Consider the following 23,365-nt stretch of genomic DNA (forward strand, 5'->3'; position numbering starts at 1 on the left):
GGAAGTCACAAAGTAGAGGCCCAGGGGGATGCCTGGTAGACCCTACCTTGGCCCTGAGTAGCCAGGGATACACCCTCCTAGGAACAGTGTTACTTCCTCCCACATGACCAGGGAGGGTGGAATGGCCCTCATGTTTGACTTGAGAGCTCCAGGGCAGAGCTTGCTTCACAAGGAGAAAAAGTTCAGTACTTGCTCAGGTGTTGAGACTTGCAGCTGTGAGGCAGGTGGGCCTGGGCAGCATGGCCTGTAGCAGACAGGCTAGTTTGGGGCTCCAGAGCCTGCACCTTAACAATACACAGGTTTATCAGTAAGAATAACACAACTTTATTGGGAGATGGGGTTTTGGGTGCCCTGTCAGGTCATCAGAACATTAAAAATGGACTCAACATCACACAATCCTGGGGGCCCTCCAGGATGACAGCCCTGCCCCCGACAGATACAGATCCCACCCACCCAGTCTCTGCCCTCTGCCCCTCTCCTGCATGCCCACGGCCAGCTCCTGCCAGGTGCCCAAACGCACTGGAGTGCCAGGCCATGAGGGTCTTGGGTTTTTTTAAGGCAGTCAAATTTTGCATCCTGGCTCAAAGGCCAGCTCCTAGGGCCACTGGGCAGCTAAGACCCTGTGTGGCCAGCCCAGCTCCAGACACACATTTGTCCTGAGCTAGGGAAACCCTTCACTGCAGCTAGACACAAAGTGCAAACATGGCTCTTTCTGCATTTGTTAAAAAATCAGTAAAAAGAGGCTGGCAGCCTGTGGCATCTGCGCCCATCACGCCCTCAGTCATGGCACCTCAGGGTCATGGCCCCCAGCTCTGACAGGCAGAGCACACGTCTTGAAGCCTTATTGCTGTGCGTGGGGTCAGGCAGGAGTGACGCAAGCTGGGCCGTCCAACTGGGTCCAACTGCCAGCTTTACCAATGCAGCATTTATTTTAAAATTAAATTAAATTAAAAAAGACAAATTGCATCACCAGGTAGTTTTTTAAGGGTGCGCCATGGTTGGGTGGCAGCATCACACGGGGCCATTGGAGGCAGCTCCTGCAGGTGGTGGTACTTCTGTCTTCCTGTAGGAAGAGGGGTGGGGTTGGAGCCTAATGATCCAAGCATCCCTGTCTGTCCATCCAGTTAGTCCCTGTCCCCTGGCCTGCTCACCTGTCCTTTGTCACCACCCCTAGAATGCCCACCATGGAGATGGCTGGGCTGGCTGTGGCTGTAGTAGTGACAGCCACCATAGGCCCTGGTGGGACTGCTGGGCTGGCTGGGGCAGGACTGGTCTTGCTCATTGCTGTGCTGGCTGCCTCTGGTGGGATAGCTGCAGCCAGGATGGAAGTGGCTTCTGTAGGTGCAGGGCAGGTGGGATCTGGCAGTGTGCTGGCGGTCCTGTGTGGCAGGCATTGGCTTAGTTACTTGGACTGTCTCAAGTTCCCAACATGCCCGAGACAACCTGCCTGCCCACCAAGACCTCCAACCTCTTTCTGGGCAGCACCCATACCCTGTTACGGACCTGTTCCCTGGGACCCTCATTATTGTGGATAACACCTGGCCCCTCTTGCTGTAGCCCAGGAAGGTGAGCACAGGTCTCCCTGACTTGGCCCACACCTGCCCAGGGCTTGCTTCCACTGCATGATGTCAGCTCCAGCCTTATAAGGACCCCTGGGAGCCTACAAGGGCAGGGTCAGGAAGAGGGTCCTAAGGGGTCTTGGGAGGCTTAGGTGTGGTCCAGGCAGCATAAGAAACAGATGACACTGGAGCCTGCAACAACTTGGGAAGGTACAAGCCTAGGTCGGCCAAACAGACCCATGCAGACAGCTCCACAGAAACTAACATGCTTTCAGAATGACATAACCAGCTTTTCAAAGCAGAGTTGGTTTTTAGGAGGGGAGATTAGAAAAAGGTTTAAGAATTGTATCGATTCTTTAAGAACTGAACCCATTCAGAAATCCCAGGTGCCTGACTGGCCCTTGCTTTTCATCATGGCAAAGTGCCCCTCTTTCTACAACCCTGGCCCATGTCATCTGAGGTCTCAGGAATGAGCAAGTTGCAAACCAGAGCTGAACCCCCACCAATGGGATGTACAGAGCTCCACAATCACGTGGAAACTGGGAATGCGTGGGGCCTTGCCAAGTGCCAGCATGCCCCACCTATGGGAGGAAAACTTGGAAGGCTCCATGTTAGAGAACACTGGCCTCCTGTGAGCACTGTCCTGTATCTTCTCCCTGTTCCTTCCTCATGGGGTCTGGCCCTGGCAAGCCTCAGATCCAGCAGCACCTTCTCCCTCATATCCCCACCAGGCCACCTGCCACTCCTTCCCCAGTTTCCAAAACACAGCTCCTGATGCCATCGTCCCCACCCAGCTCAGCCAGAAGGGGTCTATCAATGGATCCCAAAGACCTGGACTTTCTTCCTGAGTGTGGAGATAGGACATATGGGGGTTGAGCTTGCAGGGAGCATACCCCATTGGGGTTCAGTTGCAAAGTCCTAACACACACCCATCCTACTGTATGAGCATGACAGGAATTTCCAAGGTGCCTTGTTTAGGTGGGCATATGTCTGGGTCTTGGCACACTCCCTCCCCACCACCTGGGGCAATCCCAGAGCCTGGGGTGGTGGCTCAGCTGGGCTGGAACTCCACAAACCTGGCCATTTTCTCCAAGGTCGGTCAAAGGTAGGGCAGCCCCATTCCCAGTTGTTGGAGTAGGACATTCAGACCCTCTGCTCTGGCTCAACACCCCTCACCTCAGGGCATCCCCCCTCATAGAGCCCAGCTCCACAGGGCCATCAGGGCCATCAGGGCAGCAAGGTTCAACTGCTCCTGGGTAAGCAGAGTGCAGTAGACAACCAGACCCCTTGTGTGCCTGGGAGCCTACACCCACCCCATCCTGCACACCTGGGGACTGACGTGGGCAGTGAGGGGGCCTCCCAGCTGGGACCCATACTGACAGCCTCTGAGACGACAGCCACCTTCTGCTGGTCCTTATCAGTGTCGGAGGCCACCAAAGGGGAGTCCCTGGAGACACATACATTCCAGGCACAGGGGGAGGCAGGGCCAACTGTAAGATAAGAACCAAGTTACAGGCACTGGCCGGATGGCTCAGTGGTAGAGCGTTGGCCTGGCGTGTGGGGGACCAGGGTTCAATTCCCGGCCAGGGCACATAGGAGAAGCGCCCATTTGCTTCTCCACCCCCCGTCCTCCTTCCTCCCTGTCTCTCTCTTCCCCTCCCGCAGCCAAGGCTCCATTGGAGCAAAGATGGTCCGGGCGCTGGGGATGGCTCCTTGGCCTCTGCCCCAGGCGCTAGAGTGGCTCTGGTCGCGGCAGAGCGATGCCCCGAAGGGGCAGAGCATCGCCCCCTGGTGGACAGAGCGTCGCCCCTGGTGGGCGTGCCGGGTGGATCCCGGTCGGGCGCATGCGGGAGTCTGTCTGACTGTCTCCCCGTTTCCAGCTTCAGAAAAATACAAAATAAAAAAAAAAGAACCAGGTTACACTGGTGAGGGCAAAGGGTCCCCCAAACTCGTGGGCATGCAAGAACTTGAGCCTGAAAAACTGGAACAGAGCATGTCCCTACACTGCCTACCATGGGGGTGTCTGCCCATGAAAGAACTGCCTCCCCTATGGGTTCAAGTTCAATCCCCCACCCCCTGCGTGGTCCTGACACTCTGACTTCCAAGCCTATCTGATGGGCTCAGGGCCAGAGGCTCTGGACAGGCCTCACAACTGCCACTGAGGTGGCATGATACATGTGGCACTAGGAAGGTAGCCAGTGTCCTGGCAGCACAGATGGTGCAGGGGCAGACCTGCACTCCAAGGATGGCTCAAAGGCCTTGCCACCCATCCTAGGCCTGGGCCTCCTCCCGCTTCCCTGCCATCTGAGCTGCTCCGACTCACGGATTCTCTCCGGGCCCTGGCTCAGGCCATCTTGGGCATCACCGTGTCCTGTGTCCACTGGGGAGCTGCACCTGGGCCCCGACTCAGAGCTGTGGACAAAACCAAGGCTGAGGCTGTGCCAAGGAGATGCTGCCCCAGGTAGACAGGGTTGTTCCAGCCTTCCCTGCCTTCTTACCAGCAGAAAGGCTGGAAGTCAGTAAACTTGGCCCAACCTTTCTCCTCCAGAGCCGAGCCACTGGGGGTGCTGGCCGCCCACACACTGGAACCCACATCCATTGCTACTCCTGGGGCTGGAACAGTCAGGTTCACTGGCTCTTCAAACACTGTCCATGTGGCACCTGCCAGGGGAAGGCACAGTGGTCCCAGACCCTTCCTTGATCAGGAATTTGGCTCCATTTGCCCTCAGCGCTCCCTGATACAACCAGGGAGGCTCCATGGAAGTGGTCCAGGGAGGCTCCTCCCCGACGAGACTGATGGAAGATGCTGAGAGTGGCTGCAGAGAATTGAGCCACAGCATCTGCCACCAACCCTGTGTCCTTGCAGTCAGGGGTATGGGGAAGCCACTGCCTTCAGGACCATGTGTTCCAAACAGTGTGCAGACAGGTCAGTGGGTGTCAGACCTGGGAGCACCTGCCAACCATAGGCCAGGGCATCTGATCCTGTCACCCACGTCCCCTGCTGAGCCTCGACTCTGCCTCAAGCACCTACCTTCTGAGCCACCCTCCACATGGGAACCATCCTTCTGGGCGGCAGCTGGAGGAGCTCCTGCCCAAGCTACATCCCTGTCAGCTTCCTTCCCATCCTGTCCTCCACGAGCCAGGCCATTCTGTGGGCAGCTCTCTGAGGCAGGAGGGCCCCCAAACCTGGAGGTGAATTCATAGTCAGACAAGTGGGGCAACACAGCTGGGGCAGGGCTGGGGTGCACATGTGTCCAGATGCCTCTCTGTTCCTTGGAAAAGCTCAGGGAGGGTGGGCGGACCACACACCTGGCTCTGGCCATGCCCCGGGCAGCACAGTGAGTCTCCTTGTCCTCCCAGATGTCATCATCCTCATCGTCATCAAAGGGCTGGATGTGGTCACCACAGCAGGCCTCAAACAGAGCCGCACTGGGCTGCGAGAGCCCACGTGTTCCACACGGCTCCCAAAGGCATGGCCCACAGCCTCACAAGACAGGCGCCCAGCTGGGGAGGGACAGGGCTCCCATGGAGCAGCCCTTCTCAGCTGCCCACCCACTGCCATGTCCCCATCCACCTCCAACAAGCACCAAGCTAGGGACTCACGCTGTCCTCATCGGCATCGATATTGAAGTTTATCTCTGCAATCCTGTCAAATGGAGCACTGAAAGAACAATGCACAGAAGCTCAGCACTCTGATGCATGCAGGGCCACCACCTCAGGAGGGCATGGTGTGCTAGAACATGCCAAGAGGGTCTGAGCTGGAGGCCTGACTGAGACTGTCACCCAGAGCAGATAGAGGTCAATTGAAAGTGCAAGGCCAGGGCTCTGTGGCCAGTCTAGGAGTGTGGCAGTCACCCGGGGTGGGAACCCATTCCCTGTGCTCACTTGCTTTCTCTCTAGCTCTGGGGGGAGTAGCCTGGGGTGACTCTAGCTGGCTGCTGTCCAGCCTGGACAAGTGACAATCAACCTTCCCTGAGGACCTCTGGGGGCTGCAAGGGTCACATTCAACCTAGCTCCTCCCACATGAGGTCCCATCTGGCTCTCAGCTGAGGAAATGGGGGAACAGCCTCTTAGAGCCAGGCAGGGCTGAGCCACAGGCCTGGGACCTGGTGACAATGAGCAGAGTCCAACTCCTTCCTTCCAAAGGGGACTGAGAAATGGGGGGGGGAGGGAGGTGATGGTCTGAATCAGGGTCATGATGTGCAAAGGAGGCAGCCCCAAGTGAAGCAGGATGCCTGCCAAAGACAGGTTGGTGAGGCAAACAGCCAGGTCGCAGTAAAGGTGTGGCCATAGCCCCAGGCATGGCCTGGTGGGCTCACTTGACGCTGTCATCCTGGTCTGCAAACTCCTCGTCATTGAAGCCAAACTGATCCACAAAGGTGGCCGTCATCTGCTGGACCTGATACTCGGAGAAAGCCTGGGAGAGACAGGCATCGCAGAGCAGGCCTCAGACTCGGGCTTTTCCCCACTCCTGACCACTCAGGGTGCATGCTCACAGGTGATCACATCCAAACAGCCTATCTGACTTTTAATTTACCCACCATGTCCCCAAGGGTCCCATCAATATTAGTAGTTCTGGGAGGCCCCTCATCACAGGGTGAGTGAGCAGGGCCAAGTGTGTGGGAGGAGCAGCTCTCCCCTGAGCCATTTCCCATGGCAGTTTTGTGAGACGACACCTAGGACGCCCTTGAGGCCTAACCACTGCCAAGACTGCAGGGAAGAGCCTGGCCACACGCACCTGCTGAAGGGATAGCTCATTAGGGAAAACGCCCTCCATGTCCTCATCCTCACTCGAGGGGTGTAGGTGGTGGGTGCTTACCTGCAACAGCAGAGGGGTGGCCGTGAGCCTGTACCCTGGGGCTAATGCCCAGCCTGCCCCATTTGGTGCAGCCCACATTGGGTCTGGGCACAAGAAGGCCTCCAAGACCACAATAAGGCTCACGACATGACAGGGACGGGACTGAGGGGCCACAGCAGCTTTGCTCAGGGCCTTAGAGGCCTTCGCTCAGAACAGCATAGGCCTGAGGCAGGAGGGTCTGTGTCTGGACAGGGAGCAGAGGCTGCAGCACGCACCCGGCATGCCCACATGCGCACCACTGACAAGCCCCCTCACCAGGTCCACTGCATTCCTGCGGTTGGTCTCCTTCAGAGTCTCCTCCACAAAGCTCTCCCAGCGCCCGCGGCAATCTGCAGGGAGACCTGCAAGGGAAGTGTTGCCTGTCCCAAGTGCCACTATGAAGGATCCTGGAGGGCCCTTGGGGTTACATCTGAGAGCTGCTGGGAGTCCTGCAGGGCCTCGAGTGATTGTGAGGGCATCAGAGCCCTAAGTTTACTTGATACACCCAGACACAGACAAGCCAATGTAGGCTTCTGTGACAAAGCAGTTGATGACATGGCCTCAGCACAAACCCACAGGCCTGTGTCTGTTTTTCTGGGAAGGTCAGAGCCTCTGAAAGAGTCGCACCCTGGAAACAGTGAGGAAGAACACAGCAAAGAGCTTCCCACTTGCCTGTCACCTCCCAACCTTGGCCTTTCTGGAGAGCCTTCCCTGGGCCACCAGCCCTCGTCACGAGTGCCAACGGACAAGGAGGCCTGACCCCAGCCTGGAAGCCATTGACTGAGAATACTCTGCTTCCACCAGGACTTTCTCGGCTCACACTCGCCCTGCAGCCATGTGGGTGCCACAGCTGAGACCACCCGAGGGCAGGACTAGGCAGCCATTCCAGCGAGCCCAGCCCTGCTGTACCTGCTGTATGACTGACTCGACCACCTGCAAGGCTGCTTCCTCAGTAGCAAAACAGGACAAACACCATCACATGCCCTGGACCTGCTTGGGGCTCACAGCACCTGCACCTCAGATAGGACCCTTGTCCACCCCCACGACAGTAGGACTGTCCCGTCACATACCCTCTGTGGGGGCCTTTCCAGACAGTGCTGCTTTGTGCCACACTGTTCACTGAGCATAGCGCCCATCTCACTCTTAGCCAGCTCTGTCCCAAGACCCCCACACGGGGCTAGAATAAGACTGACCTCTAGAGATCAGGTCATCATCGTCCATCTCCCCTCATCACTTTCTGTTAAACCCAGGACCTCCTTGACCCAGGCACACTCCACTTCCTGGCCTTCTCCCAGCTCACCTGCCTGTCTGCCTCTTGCTGTGAACAGATGTTTGCCCAACAGAACAGGTGCTGGGGCACAGGCCCATCCCGAAGGGGAGACCTTTCCTTGTGGGAAGACAGGCTGACTGTCCCAGTACCCACGCAGCTACCACCTCCAGAGGGACAGAAGACAAGGCAGCCTCAGGCAGCCAGACCTGGAATAGGACTCACCTTGGATGACCTCACTGACGGGGGTCTGCATGGGGCCCCTCTCCAGGTTCTGCACCACCGCGTTGGCAATCCGGGTGAGGTGGCCCATGTTCCCACGTCTCATGCCGCCTGCTGCCCTGAAAGTAAAGAGCAGTATAGGGCTGCTCTGGCCCTGGGCCTGCCCCACCATCCTATGCGTCCCTCCTCAAGGCCACGCCTGTAGGACACTGGTGTTGGGAGAGCACCTGCCAATGCTAACCAAAGATGCTGCTCCCACCCCCAATGTACAGACCAGAAGACCAAGGCAGCAAAAAGTGCTTGCACTCCCTACACACCATGCAGCCCTTCACACCAAGGGACCTACTTAGCCTCTGCTGCCGGGCAGCTGTCCAGTACCGCACCCCCTCGCCTGCATTCTGACACCTCTGGCTGTCCTGGCTCCCAGAGTACCTCCCCAGACAGCCTTGAGCCCACTGCACAGGGGAACACACAGTCCAGCAGCAGAAGACATGGCTAGTTAAAATACAAACACACCCCTGAGGCAAGTGCTGACTGAGCACCTCCCAGGCTCTAGGGAAGGGAAAAACGGCTACAGGACCCAGAGTTAGCCTTTCACGGGCTCTCTAGCTCCATAAGCTGCTTTCACTGAGTCCTAAGCACAGGACACTCGTCCATGCTTCTGTCCCCCTTTACATCCCATGCTGCTATGAACACATGGCTTTGCCACACATGACCCAACAGCAGAACCGGTCCTAATGACCCCGCCGATCAAGAGCTTCAGCTGTGGAACACTCACATCCACAAACACAGCCCTTGAATCAGCTTAACAGAGGCTGTTTTGCCCATACTCTCTCCTAAAAGCCGGATGACGCTCAGAAGAAGAAACCAAGATGAGCGAGGGCCTGAGCTGGGAAGCTAGGCTTGGTGGAGAAAGGGGTTAGGAGAGAACAGGAAGGGGACACTGGCCACAGGAAAGCTAAGCCGGGCCTGGAGGCTTGCTGTGCATCCTAGACCCACAGTGACAGCAGGGAGCCCTCCTGACCACAGCGCACATATGCACAAATACATCAACTGTATGAGAGTAGGCTCGGTGCAGTGTCTCACTTGGCACCACATGCACTGGGCCCAGGGAAGGCTGCTGGCCCTGTGCAGTGTGCTGACATTCAAGACCAGACACAAACAGGAATGTTCAGTAAGAGCAGGAGTGAAGGATGAACTCTGGAGGTGAGGCACTGCCCCCAGAAGCACAGTCAGGGCAGGGAGAGGGCACAGCAGTGGGAAGGGGCTGCCCACACTGGACTCTGCAGGCCACTCTGGGGACTTGAGTGTCAAGATGTTCAAACAGGAGTAACACCATCTGTGTGTTTCAGAAAGAGCCCAGCTATTCACACAAGAGGCCAGGTGGGGCAGGGAGGAAACAAGAAGTGTCCCAGACAACTCTAAGGGTTTGAGGGCTCAGAGAGAGAAGTGGCTGGTGCTGGGACAGGGAGACAGGGGATTTGGGACACAATGTAAGAACGGGACAGGCGAGGGTGAGAAAGGACCAGGGAGCTAAGGGTGGGGTGAGGGGCTGAAAGAAGCAGGAGTACAGCCCAGGCCCAGTGACTCTGCTGGTCAGCTCCCTGTGCCCTAGCCTCTCTAGCAGCTGTTTCCTTTAAGTAGGAGGACCCCTTTCTGGAAAGCAAAACTTCCATAGCAGCCCCACTGAGACCTTGGGCACACTTCCTCGAATACACAGGGGTTCTTACTGTGTATGGTCATTGGCTTCCCAGGCCTCCAGGATCCTCTGGACCAGGCAACACTTCTGAAACAGCTGGAAGGGACAGGAAGATTGGTCATGGTCCAAGGGACTGCATGTTCCCCTCCACCCTTCTTGGACCAAGTGAGTTTAGCAGGCAAGCGAGCAGGTGGCCTGGAGGTGAGTAACATGCAAAGAGCTCACAGGTGAATAGGAGAGATGAGAGAAACATCACGTTGAGGATTCACTGCTGTGAATTCAAAAGGTCCAAAATCCCAGAAAGTTTTCTCATGCCCTTTTCCTGTGAATTCCTCTGTCACAGGTGAAAGGAGGGCCGCTCACCCATGCTATGAGGGTTAGAAAAGAAAATGCACAGGGAGGGAGCAGGGCTGGCCTCAGACTGCCCACATCAATATGAATGTCCACATGGTCTGGATGGGGCTTAGCACGCAGCGATACACAGTGACACACCAGACTCTGGCTGCACTTACGTGGGTCACCATGGTATTCTCAGGGTGGTCGGCATCAGGCTGGGAGGTCTCTGGGTCCCCATTACCAGGCAAAGGCTCCACCCCATTCTTGGGTCCACTGGCTTCTGTCCTGTCCTCCCAGGTGGCATGGGAGAGGATAGCGGCTATGCATAGTTCCACTTGGAAGTGCAAAAAGTTATTCCAGGTGTACTTGAAAAACAGGTCCTGGGGAAACAGAGGAAAGTCCTGGCATTGGTTTCTTCCTGATAGGGGAACCACTGGGGTCAGCACACCATTTGTACAGGCAGTGGATAGCTGGGCAGGTGCTGAGGGCATTTGCTTGAGATTGTCCCTCTGTGAGAAACCTTTGCAAATAGCCTAATCTCTGCTCTCGTCTAAACACTAAGGGTCATGCTTTTGTCTCCAAGTTAGAAGCTGAACTCATTTTTAGCCTCTCTCCTTATCCAATGTATTTTTTTAAATTTATTGATTTGAGAGAGAAAGAAAAGGAGGGAAGAAAGGGAAAGGAGGGAGGAAGGGAGAAGGAGGGAAGAAGAGAAAGAGACAGCAACATTCATCTGCTCCTGTATGTGCCCTGACCAGGGGTCAAACCAGCAACCTCTGTACTTTAGGATGATGCTCTAACCAACCTAGCTATCTTGGCAGAAATCCAATGTATTTTTTTTTTTTTTACAGAGACAGAGTCAGACAGAGGGACAGAGGACAGATAGGGAGATAGGAAGGGAGAGAGATGAGAAGCATCAATTCTTCGTTGTGGCACCTTAGTTGTTCATTGATTGCTTTCTCATATGTGCCTTGACTGGGGGGGGGGGTACAGCAAAGCGAGTGACCCCTTGCTCAAGCCAGTGACCTTGGGCTCAAGCCAGTGACCATGGGGTCATGTCTATGATCTCACACTCAAGCCTGCAACTCTGTGCTCAAGGCAGATGAGCCTGCACTTAAGCCAGCAACCTTGGGGTTTCGAACATGGGTTCTCGGTGGCTCAGTCCAACACTCTATCCACTGCACCACCGTCTGGTCAGGCTCTAATGTATTTTTAAAAGGCTGTGTATGTCCTAGTAAAATCCACTTTAGCTATATTCTGTACATTCTACTATGTGAGAATTTTTTTCCCTCTTTGATTCTGTCTTGATCACTGAGTCACTGCAAGTGTGTTAAATTCTTGAACACCCACGACGGATATGAAATTAAAAGGTGCACACGTAGACACTCCCCATAGGAACCCAGAGGGGCCCAAACCTAATCTGTACCAGCTAAAGCCCAGAGGAAGCTGAATGAAGACTTGGTACCCCCTCTCTCACAGCTACTTCCAGATGGGGGTGGGGGGGGCATTAACAGCCTGTCCTGAATCTTTGACCCCTTAAGTTGGTAGAAGGGCGCTGGCAGGGAGAGGTGACACAGGCACACCTAACTGCATCCCCATGGCCACCTCACACAGAAGCAACAGCAGCCTGCAGATATACAGACCAATGAAGAGAACTGAAAGTCAAGAATAAACTTTCACACCTATGGTCAACTGACTTTCAACAGGGTGCCAAATCCATTCAACGGGGAATGGGCAGTCTTTTTGACAGTGTGCTGGTAATACTGGATATCCACAAGCAAAAGAATGACGTTGGACCCCTACAACACACCATGCATACAAATTGAGTAAAAGGATTAAAGACCTGCTAGAGCTCAAATTATAAAACTCTTAGAAGAAAACATGGGTAAATTTCACAATCATGGATTTGGCAATTATTTTTTTGGTTATGACACCAATAGACAAATTGGACTTCATTAAAATTAAAACCTTTTATGTGTCAAAGGACATTATAAACACAGTGAAAAGATAACCCACAGAATGAGAGAAGTTAATTTATCTGATAAAAAATCCAGAATGTGTAAGTAACTCCTATAAATTAATAACCAAAAAAGCCAAACAAATTGATTCAAAATGGACAAAAGACTTGGACAGCTAGCTGTCCAAAGAAGATATCCAGATGGCCAACAAAAACACATGTAAAATGCTCAATATCACTAATCATTAGGGAAATGCAAATCAAAACCACCACGAGATACCACTTCACAATCATTATGATGGCTATTATTTTTAAAAAATGAAAAACATTTTTTGAAAAAAAACCACAAAAAAACATTTTTTAGTGAGGATGTGGAGAAACCGGAACCCTCACACATTGCTAGCAGGAATGTAAAAGAGTGTAGCCACTGTGAGAAACAGTTGGTTTCTCAAAAAGTTAAACACAGAATTACTATATGACCACCCATTTCACTTCCTGGTATATACACCAAAGTAGTGAAAGCAAGGACTCAGATATCTGTGCATCCATGATCAAAGCAATGTTATTCAGAACAGACAAAAGGAGAAAGCAACCTACTTATCTATCACCTAATGAATAAATAAACAAAGCATGGTCCATCTACACAATGGAAGATTATTCAGCTTAAAAAGGAAGAAAATTCTGACACCTGCTAAAACATGGATGGACCTTGAGGACATTATGCTCAGTAAAATAAGGTACTCACAAAAGGACAGATACTTTATGATTCTACTTATATGAGGTCCCTAGAGTAGCCAAACTCAGACAAAAAATGGGATGATGGGTGTCAGGAGCTGGAGAAACAGCATGGGGATTGACTGCTTAATTAATGGTCAGTGTTTCTGTTTGAGAAGATAAAGTTCTGTAAATAGATAGTGGGGATGGTTAATGTACTTAATGTCACTGAATTAATTTTAAACTTTTATTAAGCTGGTAAATTTTATATTACATACTTTTTACAATAAAAGTAAGGGGAGTGAAAAAGAGAAAAAAGGAAAGGAGGTCTTTAATAGCCCCTCTGGGGTTTTCAAATGCTGGAAGAACTTGTAGGGGTCAGCACTCCAGGCCCAGTTTTAAGGCCGAATCCTTCTGGAATTACGATTTAAATGTAAAGAGATTTCAGCTTCCTGGGAGCAGAGGCCCAATGGCAAGGCTGAAAAGCAGCCTAGGAACTGCATCTGCCCATGGTGCACACTCAAAGCAATGCCCCCCTCCAATCAGCACCCCCTTTTTCTTGCCTAACTCTCTCCTCAGACACCTAGGGCATCCTCAGATATCTGATGTCTGCTGAATGGAGGAGCATTCCCACTGACTTTGACAAGAAGTGTGAGGGTGGCCTTGTTGTGGCAAATGACTGTTGCTCCTTTAGGATATTTTATGTCGAATAGCTAAAATCAAAGTTCTCCTATAAAGGCAGAATGTCAGAAAGGAGATGGACATAGTACCCCATTCCCTCAACAGATCAGAAATCTGCCCTCTGCTTTTAGGTCAGTTCTCTGTGAACCCACACAGAGAAATGCCTCACTGTCGCTTGGGGTGTGGTCAAGCCTGTGGTGGGTCCAGAAAAGTTTCTCTAAACAGACTGTGTCTGTTCCAGGACCAAACCAGAGCCTCCCCTCGCATAGACCCACATCCAGATACTGAGGTGAGCTGCCTGCCCCATGGACCCTGCTGGACAGCATTGGCCTAGTCTGTCCACCACTGCAGACCCTGCAAGTTACGTGGACAGACATGCAGGGGAGGGGAGGCTGGCAGCAGTCCCCACTCACCAGCAGTAAGCCCATGGTGTTGAGCCGGCAAAGTTCCTGGTTGATGCTGGGCGTGTTTGTGTGCAGCAGCGCAGCCATGAGGCGGGCGCCATGCAGACGGGCATTCCCTAGGGGCTCCTCCAGCACACCAATGGTGGTCAGGATTGCTTTTTTCTGCAAAAACAGAAGCACCACCCACTGGTACCTTGCAGCCCGGGTGGCCACTGCTCAAAGGGCAAGGGATGCTGCTCCATAATGTGGCACAGCTCAGGGGAAGAGTAGGGGAGTGTGGGGTCTTCTTCAAGGCAGCACTGCCTGCAAGAGGACATGAGCGATCACAGAAAGTAAGTAAAGGGAGTCTACTGTGCCCAGAAGCCTGGGACACTGACTCAGTCTGCCAGCCACAGGAGTGTGTACCTTGGTATATGAGATGTGTGTGCAAGATGGGGCCAGTGCTCTTCAGGGATCCCCATGAACACTCCCAGAAGAAACTAACGACAGAGCAGCCTTGTCAGACTGCGTGTGGGTCTGTTTCTGCACATGCGGCATAACATGTCCACTTTTCATTAAAGAATGTTCCAGGATCCCTGTCCTTGAAAAGCTTACTTTCTAGTGATGAAGGCAGAGGCAGACAATAAGTGAGTTGATAAAATAGTACAGTACATCATGGTGGGTCCTAAGGAGAAGCACCAAGGAGAGAAAAGGGCTGAGACTGGGGGAAGGGCTAAGCTGAGCTGGGGGGGAGGCAGACCTGGGTGGCAGTGAGGGAGAGGGCCTTCAGCGTGATCCAAACACCACTCAGATCTGCTGAGGGCCTCCTCTGGGACGCCTGACCCTTGGCTGGGTGACCCTGGATCAGAGGACAGGCCCATGATGAACTTGGGCTCTCAGAAGATCCTTATTTCAGAACACAGGAGTTATCTGGGGGGCTGAGAAATGTCCAACCCTCAGGCTCCCTCTAAGAGAACTGGCAGACATTCAGCAGAAGGAGGTCTGAAAACAGGCCTTTGGCATCTGCCTGGTAGTTCTCAAGTTAGGATCAGGAATAGCAGTGCTTGGGTGAGTTCACTTGTCCTGGGTAAACCATGGAGTGCTTTGCTTGTCCAAGGTCCCGTACCTTTGGTGGGTGGAGCAGCAGCTGATGGAAGTCCTTCAGACGCGGCTTAATACCATGCAGAATGCTGCCGCTGACAGTGCACAGCCTCTCCAGTCCCTGAGAAAAGGAGTCCACCAAGCCCTCTGTCCTGTGGATGAGGAAGCAAATGGAGACAGGGACACATCCCAGGCCTCTGTTGCATCTCATGCCCCTTCCCAGCATCCCCACTCATCAATGCATGAGTGGTTTGGTGACTGGTCCACAAAGGTACCCAAGGTCCTTAAAAAACTTTGCCAGGTAACAGCCCAGAGTGCCACCACTCAGCCCGAACACTGACGAGTTGGTGGTATCACACTCAGGGAAACCATCTCTGCTTCCTTCCTGCTTTAAAAATATCCACAGTAGCCTGACCAGGCGGTGGCGCAGTGGATAGAGCGTCGGACTAGGATGTCGAGGACCCAGGTTCGAGACCCCGAGGTCACCAGCTTGAATGCAGGCTCATCTGGTTTGAGCAAAGCTCACCAGCTTGTACCCAAGGTCACTGGCTCCAGCAAGGGGTTACTCAGTCTGCTAAAGCCCCACGGTCAAGGCACATATGAGAAAGCCATCAATGAATAACTAAGGTGTCACAACGAGAAACTGATGATTGATGCTTCTCATGTCTCTCTGTTCCTCTCCATCTGTCTGTCCCTATCTATCCCTCTCTCTGATTCTCTGTCTCGGTAAATAAATAAATAAATAAATAAAGGGAATAGAAACTCACTTAAAAAAATATATATCCACAGTTGTCCCCACCTCTCAGTTGAGAAATAGGAGATAAGACCAGCCCACCCGGTCCCTCTGGCTCTTTCAAGATGATTCTTCTGAGATCTTTATTTAAATACTTTTTCCAATTATAAAATAAACAACCATTATAGGAGAAACTTAAATACATGACAGGATAAAAAGCAAAAAGAATCCGCCGGTTCATCAGTCTCCCTCATTTTTATGCTGCCCCTTTATCACATGCAAGGGTGGGCCAGGCCTAGAGCAGCCTGCACTTCCTGTGTTCGTGAAGGTGAAAAACTCAGTATTCTGGTTGCTTAGGTAGAACAAACAATAATAACATCATAATTCTCCTTTTGGGTAAAAAACTAATAAATATGTATTGGGTACCAGAGAAAGAGAGAGAGAGACTGCTAATAATCTCACTATCGAGATTAAGCCAATTTGTCATTTTCTTGTTCTTCTTTTCTTTCCCTTTCTCTCTCTCTCTCTCTCTCTCTCTCTCTCTCTCTCTCTCTTTATAAAAATGTACAGGCTCTCAGTGCTGGGCTATACTGAAGTTCCCTCCAGCACAAGGAAACGAGGGAACTATAGTCACCTTGGGAGAGTCAGACCACTCTCACCACCCATGACGGAACAAAGCAGGCAGCGGCAGCATTTCCCCCTCATCGGACAATCCTTAGGAAACCCACCAGCCACACTTCCTCCACAGATACATCTATAAACACTCTGTCCACAGGTGACAGCAGCACCTTCAGAATGAGGTGGGAAGTGAACGATAGCAAAGGTCAATGGGGTCTTGGCTACAGCCACAGATTTAGCTTTCAACAAGGAGAGTCTATATGATTAGCTGAACAACTGAAAATCAGTTAAGAACACACCAGACTGCTCATTTGAGCCATCTGCCACTAAAGTGTTACACTCAGCTGTCAAGCTATGCTTCCCCTCACGAGAGGCACTCACCCAGCCCGCCTTGCTTCCAACAAAGTCAGTAACACCTGAGTCCCACTGACGAGGCAGCTCTCGGTCTGGTCACCGTCAAACATGTTCCTCAGAAGCTGTTCCACACAGTCCTGCCTGTCAGACACACATGGGGTCATGCCTGGTGGAGCAGACGCACACACAGAAGGGATAGTCTCCCCTCCCCTGGAAGGGCAAGATGCTCAAGCTTCAGGCCAGGTGCCCAGGGTTCTTAGGATGCAACTGCCCCTGCTGGCCTGGACTCGTTGGACCTGCCTGGAGACCCCTCCCATGAGAAACAGGCCCATCAACTGAGTCCAGATTGGAGTGAGCATTTCACATCCAGCTCATCAGAATCTGCATCAGAGGAGGTGGCAATGTTTGTCGGTGTTCAGAGCAGGGCTTGCAGATATCCTCATGACTCAGAAAGATCCCAGCACCCACACACCCGCCAACCAGCACCACGGCCAGCACTCACGACTCTAGCACTGTGAGGAGGGGGTCCGGCTCCAGAGCCTCTGGCAGCTGGCTGCCCTGCTCTCTGCCCAGCCGGATGATGTCACAGAGCGTCTGAGAAGCATTGGACTGCCTCTGGAAAGACAAGGGAAGCAGGGCCAGGAGAAACATCAGCAGAGCCAGCCTGCCGGACAATTGGAGCCAGTTCACTTCTGAGAGCCTGGTCTGCTTTTCCACTGTCACGATGCAGATCTGCCCAGACTTTTGGGAGCACTGAACTTCCTGAGTTCAAAGGGGCTCTCAGTGGTCAAACGATTCTCGCACATATGGCTGCACCCCTCAGGCCCATGTTGAGCTACATTACTGATACTGTATTTTAAATTAACAAGCTACTAATATTCAGAATAAGTCCTGTAAGCTCATGAAAATATAAAAGTTGCTACAGAGAAATCAAGAAACACAACTTTTCAGGGAACCATGAACCCCATGAAAATTTGGAATCTGATTCAGTGTGCTTGCTGACCAGTGAGGGTTTTCTGCAAGGCAGGTGAACAGAGGACATGCAGCCTTGATGTGCATGTTATGGGAATACTGGGCTAAATTTAGGAAGTGCTTGCACCAACCATTTTAGGGAAAAATGAAGCAACCAGGTTGGCTTGTTTGCCTCACACCTGCTGGTGGGACTGGGGACGGGTCAGTCAGCCCACGCTCACACTCGTGGGCAGCATCAGGGGCATAGACACTCTCTCAGGGAATGACAAGAACAAAGAACAGAGTGGCCTGGAAGCAGTTAAGGCTCAGACACTGCTCTCAAAACTGCTGAGGACAGCATGTATCTCTTTTGTCATGTGGAGAAAAGGCCTGTCAGGAAATACCCTAATTGTTCCACAGTGGCTACCACAGGAAGGGCTGGCAGAGGAAACCTAACACCACTCCCATGCTTCTCCACTGGCAGTGGGGCTTCCTCCCAGAGCTCTCTGCCTTGCCACCCATGTCCTCAAGCAAAGCTGGAACTAGCCACTCCCTCCTAGGGAGCAGAACACACCAGAATGAGGACTTTCACTCCTAGATGAGTGTGCAAGAGAAGGATTCTGTCCTGCCCTACTGCAGGGAAGCCAGGAGCCATACTGTGTGAGCTGCCTGTAGAGAGGCCCCTGGGCATGGGGCTGAGAGTGATCCCAGCCAACAGCCCTTAAGGAACCGAGTCCTGCTGAGGCCCAGCGACCCTAGAAGCGAACCCTCCCTCTTCTGAGTCCTGAGATGCCCTGAGTGTTCCTGGACAGAGGACCTACTAAGCTGTGTCCCAATCCCTGACCCACAGAAACTAAGATAAAAACACTTGTTGTTATGAGCAAGTAAGTTTCAGGGTGATATTTTACTCAACTATAGAAAACTAATACAACTGTGTTCAAACTGTTTTTTATAATATGTATGTATTATTTTTTAGTAAAAAAAAAAGTCTAAAAATCAGCACTTGATTAAAGGAAGATGTTTCTGATCTGAGGAAAGGACTGACTTGACTCTCAGACAACAGCAGAGGGCACTATCCCAAAGCCCAAGAGCTGCCTTCTACAGAAGGCGGGTTGTAAGCACTGTACTCACGTCTTCATCTTCACTCGGATGGATCAGCTCCACAAGTCTCTGGATGACTTTTTCTTCATTAAGCCACTGAAAAAGAAGAAGGCCTGTTGATGACGGCTCACATCTAACCACATGGAGAAAAGTCCTTGGTGCAGAAGATTCACGTACCGGGCTCTACGACAGAGACTCTGCCCAATACGTATGCCCACCCAGACCCAGAAAGAACAGCAGTGCTGAATTCTGGAGTGGCCCAAGATTTATAAAGGAGGGAATTACCATTTGTATATCCCAATGGCAAAGAATCTTAAACATATGCCAGCTGTCTTTAAAAAACCACCTGAAGGCCCTGGTTGGTTTGCTTAGTGGTAGAACATCGGCCCAGCGTGTAGATGTGCCAGGTTCGATTCCCGATCAGGGCATACAGGAGAAGCACTCATCTGTTTCTTCACTCCTCCCCCTCTTGCTTCTCTCTCTCTCTCTCTCTCTCCACCTCCTGCAGCCATGGCTCAATTGGAACAAGTTGGCCCTGGGTGCTGAGAATGGCTCCATGGCCTCCACCTCAGGCACTAAGAAAAGCTCAGTTGGAGAAATGGAGCAATGGTCCCAGGGCAGAGCATTACCCCCCAGTAGGCTTGCCAGGTAGATCTTGGTCGGGGTACATGCAGAAGTCTGTCTCTGCCTGACCAGGTGGTGGCGCAGTGGATAGAGCATCAGCCTGGGATGCGGAAGGACCCAGGTTCAAGACCCCAAGGTTGCCAGCTTGAGCGCAGGCTCATCTGGCTTGAGCAAAGAGCTCACCAGCTTAGACCCAAGGTTGCTGGCTCCAGCAGGAGGTTACTCGGTCTGCTGAAGACCCGCGGTCACGGCACATGTGAGAAAGCAATCAATGAACAACTAAGAAGTCTCAACGCGCAATGAGAAAAAAAAGAAGAAGAAGTCTGTCTCTGCCTCCCCTCCTCTCACTAAATTAAAAAAAATTTTTTTTAATTAAAAACAAAACAAAAATAAACACCTGAGCACCTGTGGGATTCTCCCAGTGCTGGCCCAACTCAGCCTCTGCTCCTGAGGTTATCAAGACCTTTCAAAGGTCTGGAGCAAAGGACCCTAGTGAGACTATAGGAGCACCAGGAGGACAAACATGCTGGATACTGCAGGAGGTCCAAAGTGAGGTGGCCCAGGCAGACCTGGGTCACACTCAGCTGCCCACGCCCAGTGCATTCCTCATGCAGAAACGGGACGGCCTGTTTCCAGGAAAGTGCAGTGCAAGGCAATGCAGGCTCCCACTAACTCTGAAGAACAGCTGATGTCTACGCTGCACTAGCTTTGGGATACTGACTGTTGTGACTGATGCAAGTGGGAGGTTCTCCAGAGTGACATGAGTTTCCTAAGACTGAGCACTGCCACCTTGATGACAACTGTCACCTGGTTCAAGGAGCTGGAAAATGGGCAAGAAGGACCAATGGTTTACTTTACTTCATTTTAAATTGCATGGCAAACAAAAAAAACCATGAAACATCAGTGAACGGGTTGCCCAGCATTGCTTTCCTGAACTTGTCTGGGTTGAGAACCCCCACTTTTCTGGGAAAGGCCAGGGGGCACTGTGAACACCAGTCAGAACAGACATGTATGTGCACATGCTCCTGGACAAACCACAGGCCACCACGGTCTCCACCGTTTCCCTGCATGGGGTTTTTGTCAGCGCCTGCTTTCCTCATGACACAGGTCTGTGCCAGGCCACAATGCCACAGCCTTGGGGGAAGGGGCTGGATGGTGAGGGAAGCTCACTTCTGCTTCCTCACAGAGCAGAGGCTGGGAGAGAGAGGTCTGGCATGGAGGGAGGAACCATTCTGCTCTTTGCTTCTGAATGGACTGAGGCAGGACAATGGAAAAGTGCAGAGTCCAATCCCTGCCTTGAGTATAAGCCTTGACAAGGGCCCCAATGATCCCAGAGGAAGAAAAACATGTGGAGTGGGAAGCTGGGAGTGCCAAGCATGCCAGTGCTTTGAGCTCTCGCTCAAGTCCAGCCTCCTTATGTAGGCCGGTACCAGCACTCACAGAATCTGCACACACATGAGACAGGGACAGGACACAGAGGGCAGGGCCCACACACTCACCCGCAGGACTTCCTGCCGGAGCCCAGCTGGCTCCACGCAGCTGACCAAGCGAAGCAGCAAGTCCATGAGGGCCGAGGTGCCAATATGCTTCAGGACCAGGCTGATGAATCTGTCTTTCTTCTTCAGGAACACAATCACCTGAAGTCAAACACCCTGGGGTAAGAAAGTGGGGCAGATCCTAACACCCTGAAACGTTCCCTGAAGAATGTTCATGAGAAAGACTAATCTTCAATTATGTTGAGCAGAAATAATAGGAAGACCTTAGAGAGCTATAAGAAAGACGTCTCCAAGGACAGGCCGAGATTGAACACAGGAAAGTCCTAGGGACAGTGGCAGGGTGGGTGGCAGGCTGACAGAGGTCTGCTTGCAGGTGAGCCTCCGTGAGAACATGACATAAATGGCCCAGTGACACCACACAGGCTACTGTGCACAGCAAATATTTGGGACACACTGATTCAAGTTTTTTCAACAGAAATGACTGGCCTAGACAGAGCTGAGCCAGGAGATGACAGTCACTGCTGACAGCCCTGGACCTCGGGCACCAACCTACAGAACACAGAGCATACAAGACAGCAGTCACTGATAGGTCCTGTAAGTGGTTGAAGGGAACTGGGACTGAGGTTTTAGAAAAGAAGAGGCAGAGGTGTTGGGCTGGCCGGTGGCCAGCATCAACAAGATGAGAGCACCTAAGTATGTTGTATGAAGCCACCAGACAGAGTGGGGCACAGCAACCAGAACTGTGAAATGGGCTGCTCAGGAGATGACTATAGGTGAGCATGCAGGTGGACAACACAGTGTGGGCAGAGTCCTTCTGGGCTGCGAGTCTGCATGTTTAGCTCAGCTCAACCAGGGATGAAGTCCTTGAATATCCAGGTCACTGTGCTAGGCAGACCCAGGATTCCACTGGGAACAACGAGGACATGCAGAAGAACCACCCAGCTAGGGGATGTCAGCCACACTCACACTGAGCCAGAAGGAAGGGGAGGAGGAGGACAAAGGAGGAACAGAAAGGGAACACTAGGAGGAGGAGGAAAGCAAAAGATGTAGGAGGATGGTTCTCTGGAAGGATTAAGCTCCTAGAGAGAAAGATTATTAGGAATAAAACAAGGACATCACTACAGATCCTACAGATATAAACACTATTGTGAAAGGTTATTGGGGATAATTTTATGCCAATTTATATAAATTTAGAAAAAAATTTCCTTGCGCCTGACCAGGCGGTGGCGCAGTGGATAGAGCATCAGACTGGGATGCAGAAGACCCAGGTTCGAGACCCCAAGGTCGCTGGCTTGAACAAGGGGTTGCTCGGTCAAGGCACATATGAGAAAGCAATCAAAGAATAACTAAGGTGTTGCAACGAAAAACTGATGATTGATGCTTCTCATCTCTCTCTGTTCCTGTCTGTCTGTACCTATCTATCCCTCTCTCTGACTCTCTCTCTCTGTCCCCGTAAAAAATAAAAATAAAAAATAAAAATTTCCTTGCAAAATATACTCAACTGACAAGAAAAATGTAAAAATCTGAATAACTCTAGAGCATTGAAAGATACAAAATCTTTTATCTGTTAAGAAAACTCCAGGCTCTAATGGCCTTAGTGAATTCTACCAAATATTTAAAGAGAAACAACCCCAATCCTACATATAGTCTTCCAGGAACATAAAATATGAGAGTATGCCCCATGTCATTATATATGGACATAAAACCTTCATTCTGAAAACCTGGTAAGGGCATTATAAGAAAGGGAAATTATAGCCTGACCAGGCAGTGGCACAGTGGATAGAGTATCGGACTGGGATGCAGAAGACCCAGGTTCGAGACCCCGAAGTTGCCAGCTTGAGCGTGGGCTCATCTGGTTTTGAGCGAAAATTCACCTTGGACCCAAGGTCGCTGGCTCAAGCAAGGGGTTACTCAGTCTGCTGAAGGCCCATGGTCAAGGCACATATGAGAAAGCAATCAATGAACAACTAAAGTGTCGCAATGCACAATGAAAAACTAATGATTGATGCTTCTCATCTCTCCATTCCTGTCTGTCTGTCCCTGTCTATCCTTCACTCTGACTTTCTCTCTGTCTCTGTAAAAAAATAAAATTAAAAAAAAAATTTTTTTTTTAAAGAAAGGGAAATTATAAGCCACTCTCACTAATGATCATAGATGCAAAAATTCAGCACTATGAAAGAAAGCATATCACAATAAAGTTGGGTGTATTCTAAGAAATCAAGGTTGGTTTAACATCAGAAAAGCATTCAGTGAAATTTACCTATTAACAGAATAGAGGAGAAAAATCATACAATCAACTTAATACAGTAAAAAAATTCAATAAATTTGAACAACCATTCATGTTATAAACTAAAAAGACTTAGGAATTAAGAAAATTCCCTTACTCTGATAAAAAAAAAATCTACAAAAACCCCACAACAAACATCATACTTAACAGTAAAATGAAAGCTTTTCCTCCAAGGTAATAGAGCTTTACTGATAATTGCCAAAACCAAAAATCAGCCTAGACAAACAAACTGGGATACTCATATGCCATAAAATACTACCCTGCAATAAAAGGAATGTACTGCCTGGCCTACGGTGGCACAGGGGATAAAGTGTCAACCTGGAATGCTGAGGTTGCGATTCAAAATCCTGGGCTTGCCAGTCAAGGCACATATGGGAGTTGATGCTTCCTGCTACTGCCCCCTTTTCTCTCTCTCTCTCTGTCTCTCACTCCTTTCTCATTAAAA

General features: G+C 51.4%; 1 protein-coding gene across 5 annotated transcripts in view; it reads right to left on the bottom strand.

Moving 5' to 3' along the window:
* Positions 1-728: 728 nt before the first annotated feature.
* PPP6R2 (protein phosphatase 6 regulatory subunit 2) overlaps positions 729-23,365 on the bottom strand; it is a 74,623-nt gene continuing 51,986 nt past the window's right edge. For 4 of the 5 annotated variants that reach the window (XM_066254694.1, XM_066254701.1, XM_066254712.1 and 1 more), the window contains 20 exons: positions 20,637-20,774; positions 18,544-18,609; positions 16,964-17,076; positions 16,489-16,602; positions 14,782-14,908; positions 13,686-13,838; positions 10,097-10,300; positions 9,616-9,680; positions 7,889-8,004; positions 6,673-6,758; positions 6,298-6,378; positions 5,879-5,976; positions 5,163-5,220; positions 4,869-4,993; positions 4,591-4,745; positions 4,058-4,220; positions 3,883-3,971; positions 2,887-3,049; positions 1,152-1,379; positions 729-1,063 (listed from right to left, as the gene is read on the bottom strand). In XM_066254694.1, coding sequence (XP_066110791.1) covers positions 1,012-1,063; positions 1,152-1,379; positions 2,887-3,049; positions 3,883-3,971; positions 4,058-4,220; positions 4,591-4,745; positions 4,869-4,993; positions 5,163-5,220; positions 5,879-5,976; positions 6,298-6,378; positions 6,673-6,758; positions 7,889-8,004; positions 9,616-9,680; positions 10,097-10,300; positions 13,686-13,838; positions 14,782-14,908; positions 16,489-16,602; positions 16,964-17,076; positions 18,544-18,609; positions 20,637-20,774 — 2,394 coding nt within the window. In that variant the 3' untranslated portion in view covers positions 729-1,011. The remainder of the gene's footprint in view (positions 1,064-1,151; positions 1,380-2,886; positions 3,050-3,882; positions 3,972-4,057; positions 4,221-4,590; positions 4,746-4,868; positions 4,994-5,162; positions 5,221-5,878; positions 5,977-6,297; positions 6,379-6,672; positions 6,759-7,888; positions 8,005-9,615; positions 9,681-10,096; positions 10,301-13,685; positions 13,839-14,781; positions 14,909-16,488; positions 16,603-16,963; positions 17,077-18,543; positions 18,610-20,636; positions 20,775-23,365) is intronic. The other variant, XM_066254704.1, reaches the window with a different exon arrangement.

This window comes from Saccopteryx bilineata, chromosome 1 (genome assembly GCF_036850765.1).
Source record: "Saccopteryx bilineata isolate mSacBil1 chromosome 1, mSacBil1_pri_phased_curated, whole genome shotgun sequence".
Lineage (NCBI taxonomy): Eukaryota > Metazoa > Chordata > Mammalia > Chiroptera > Emballonuridae > Saccopteryx > Saccopteryx bilineata.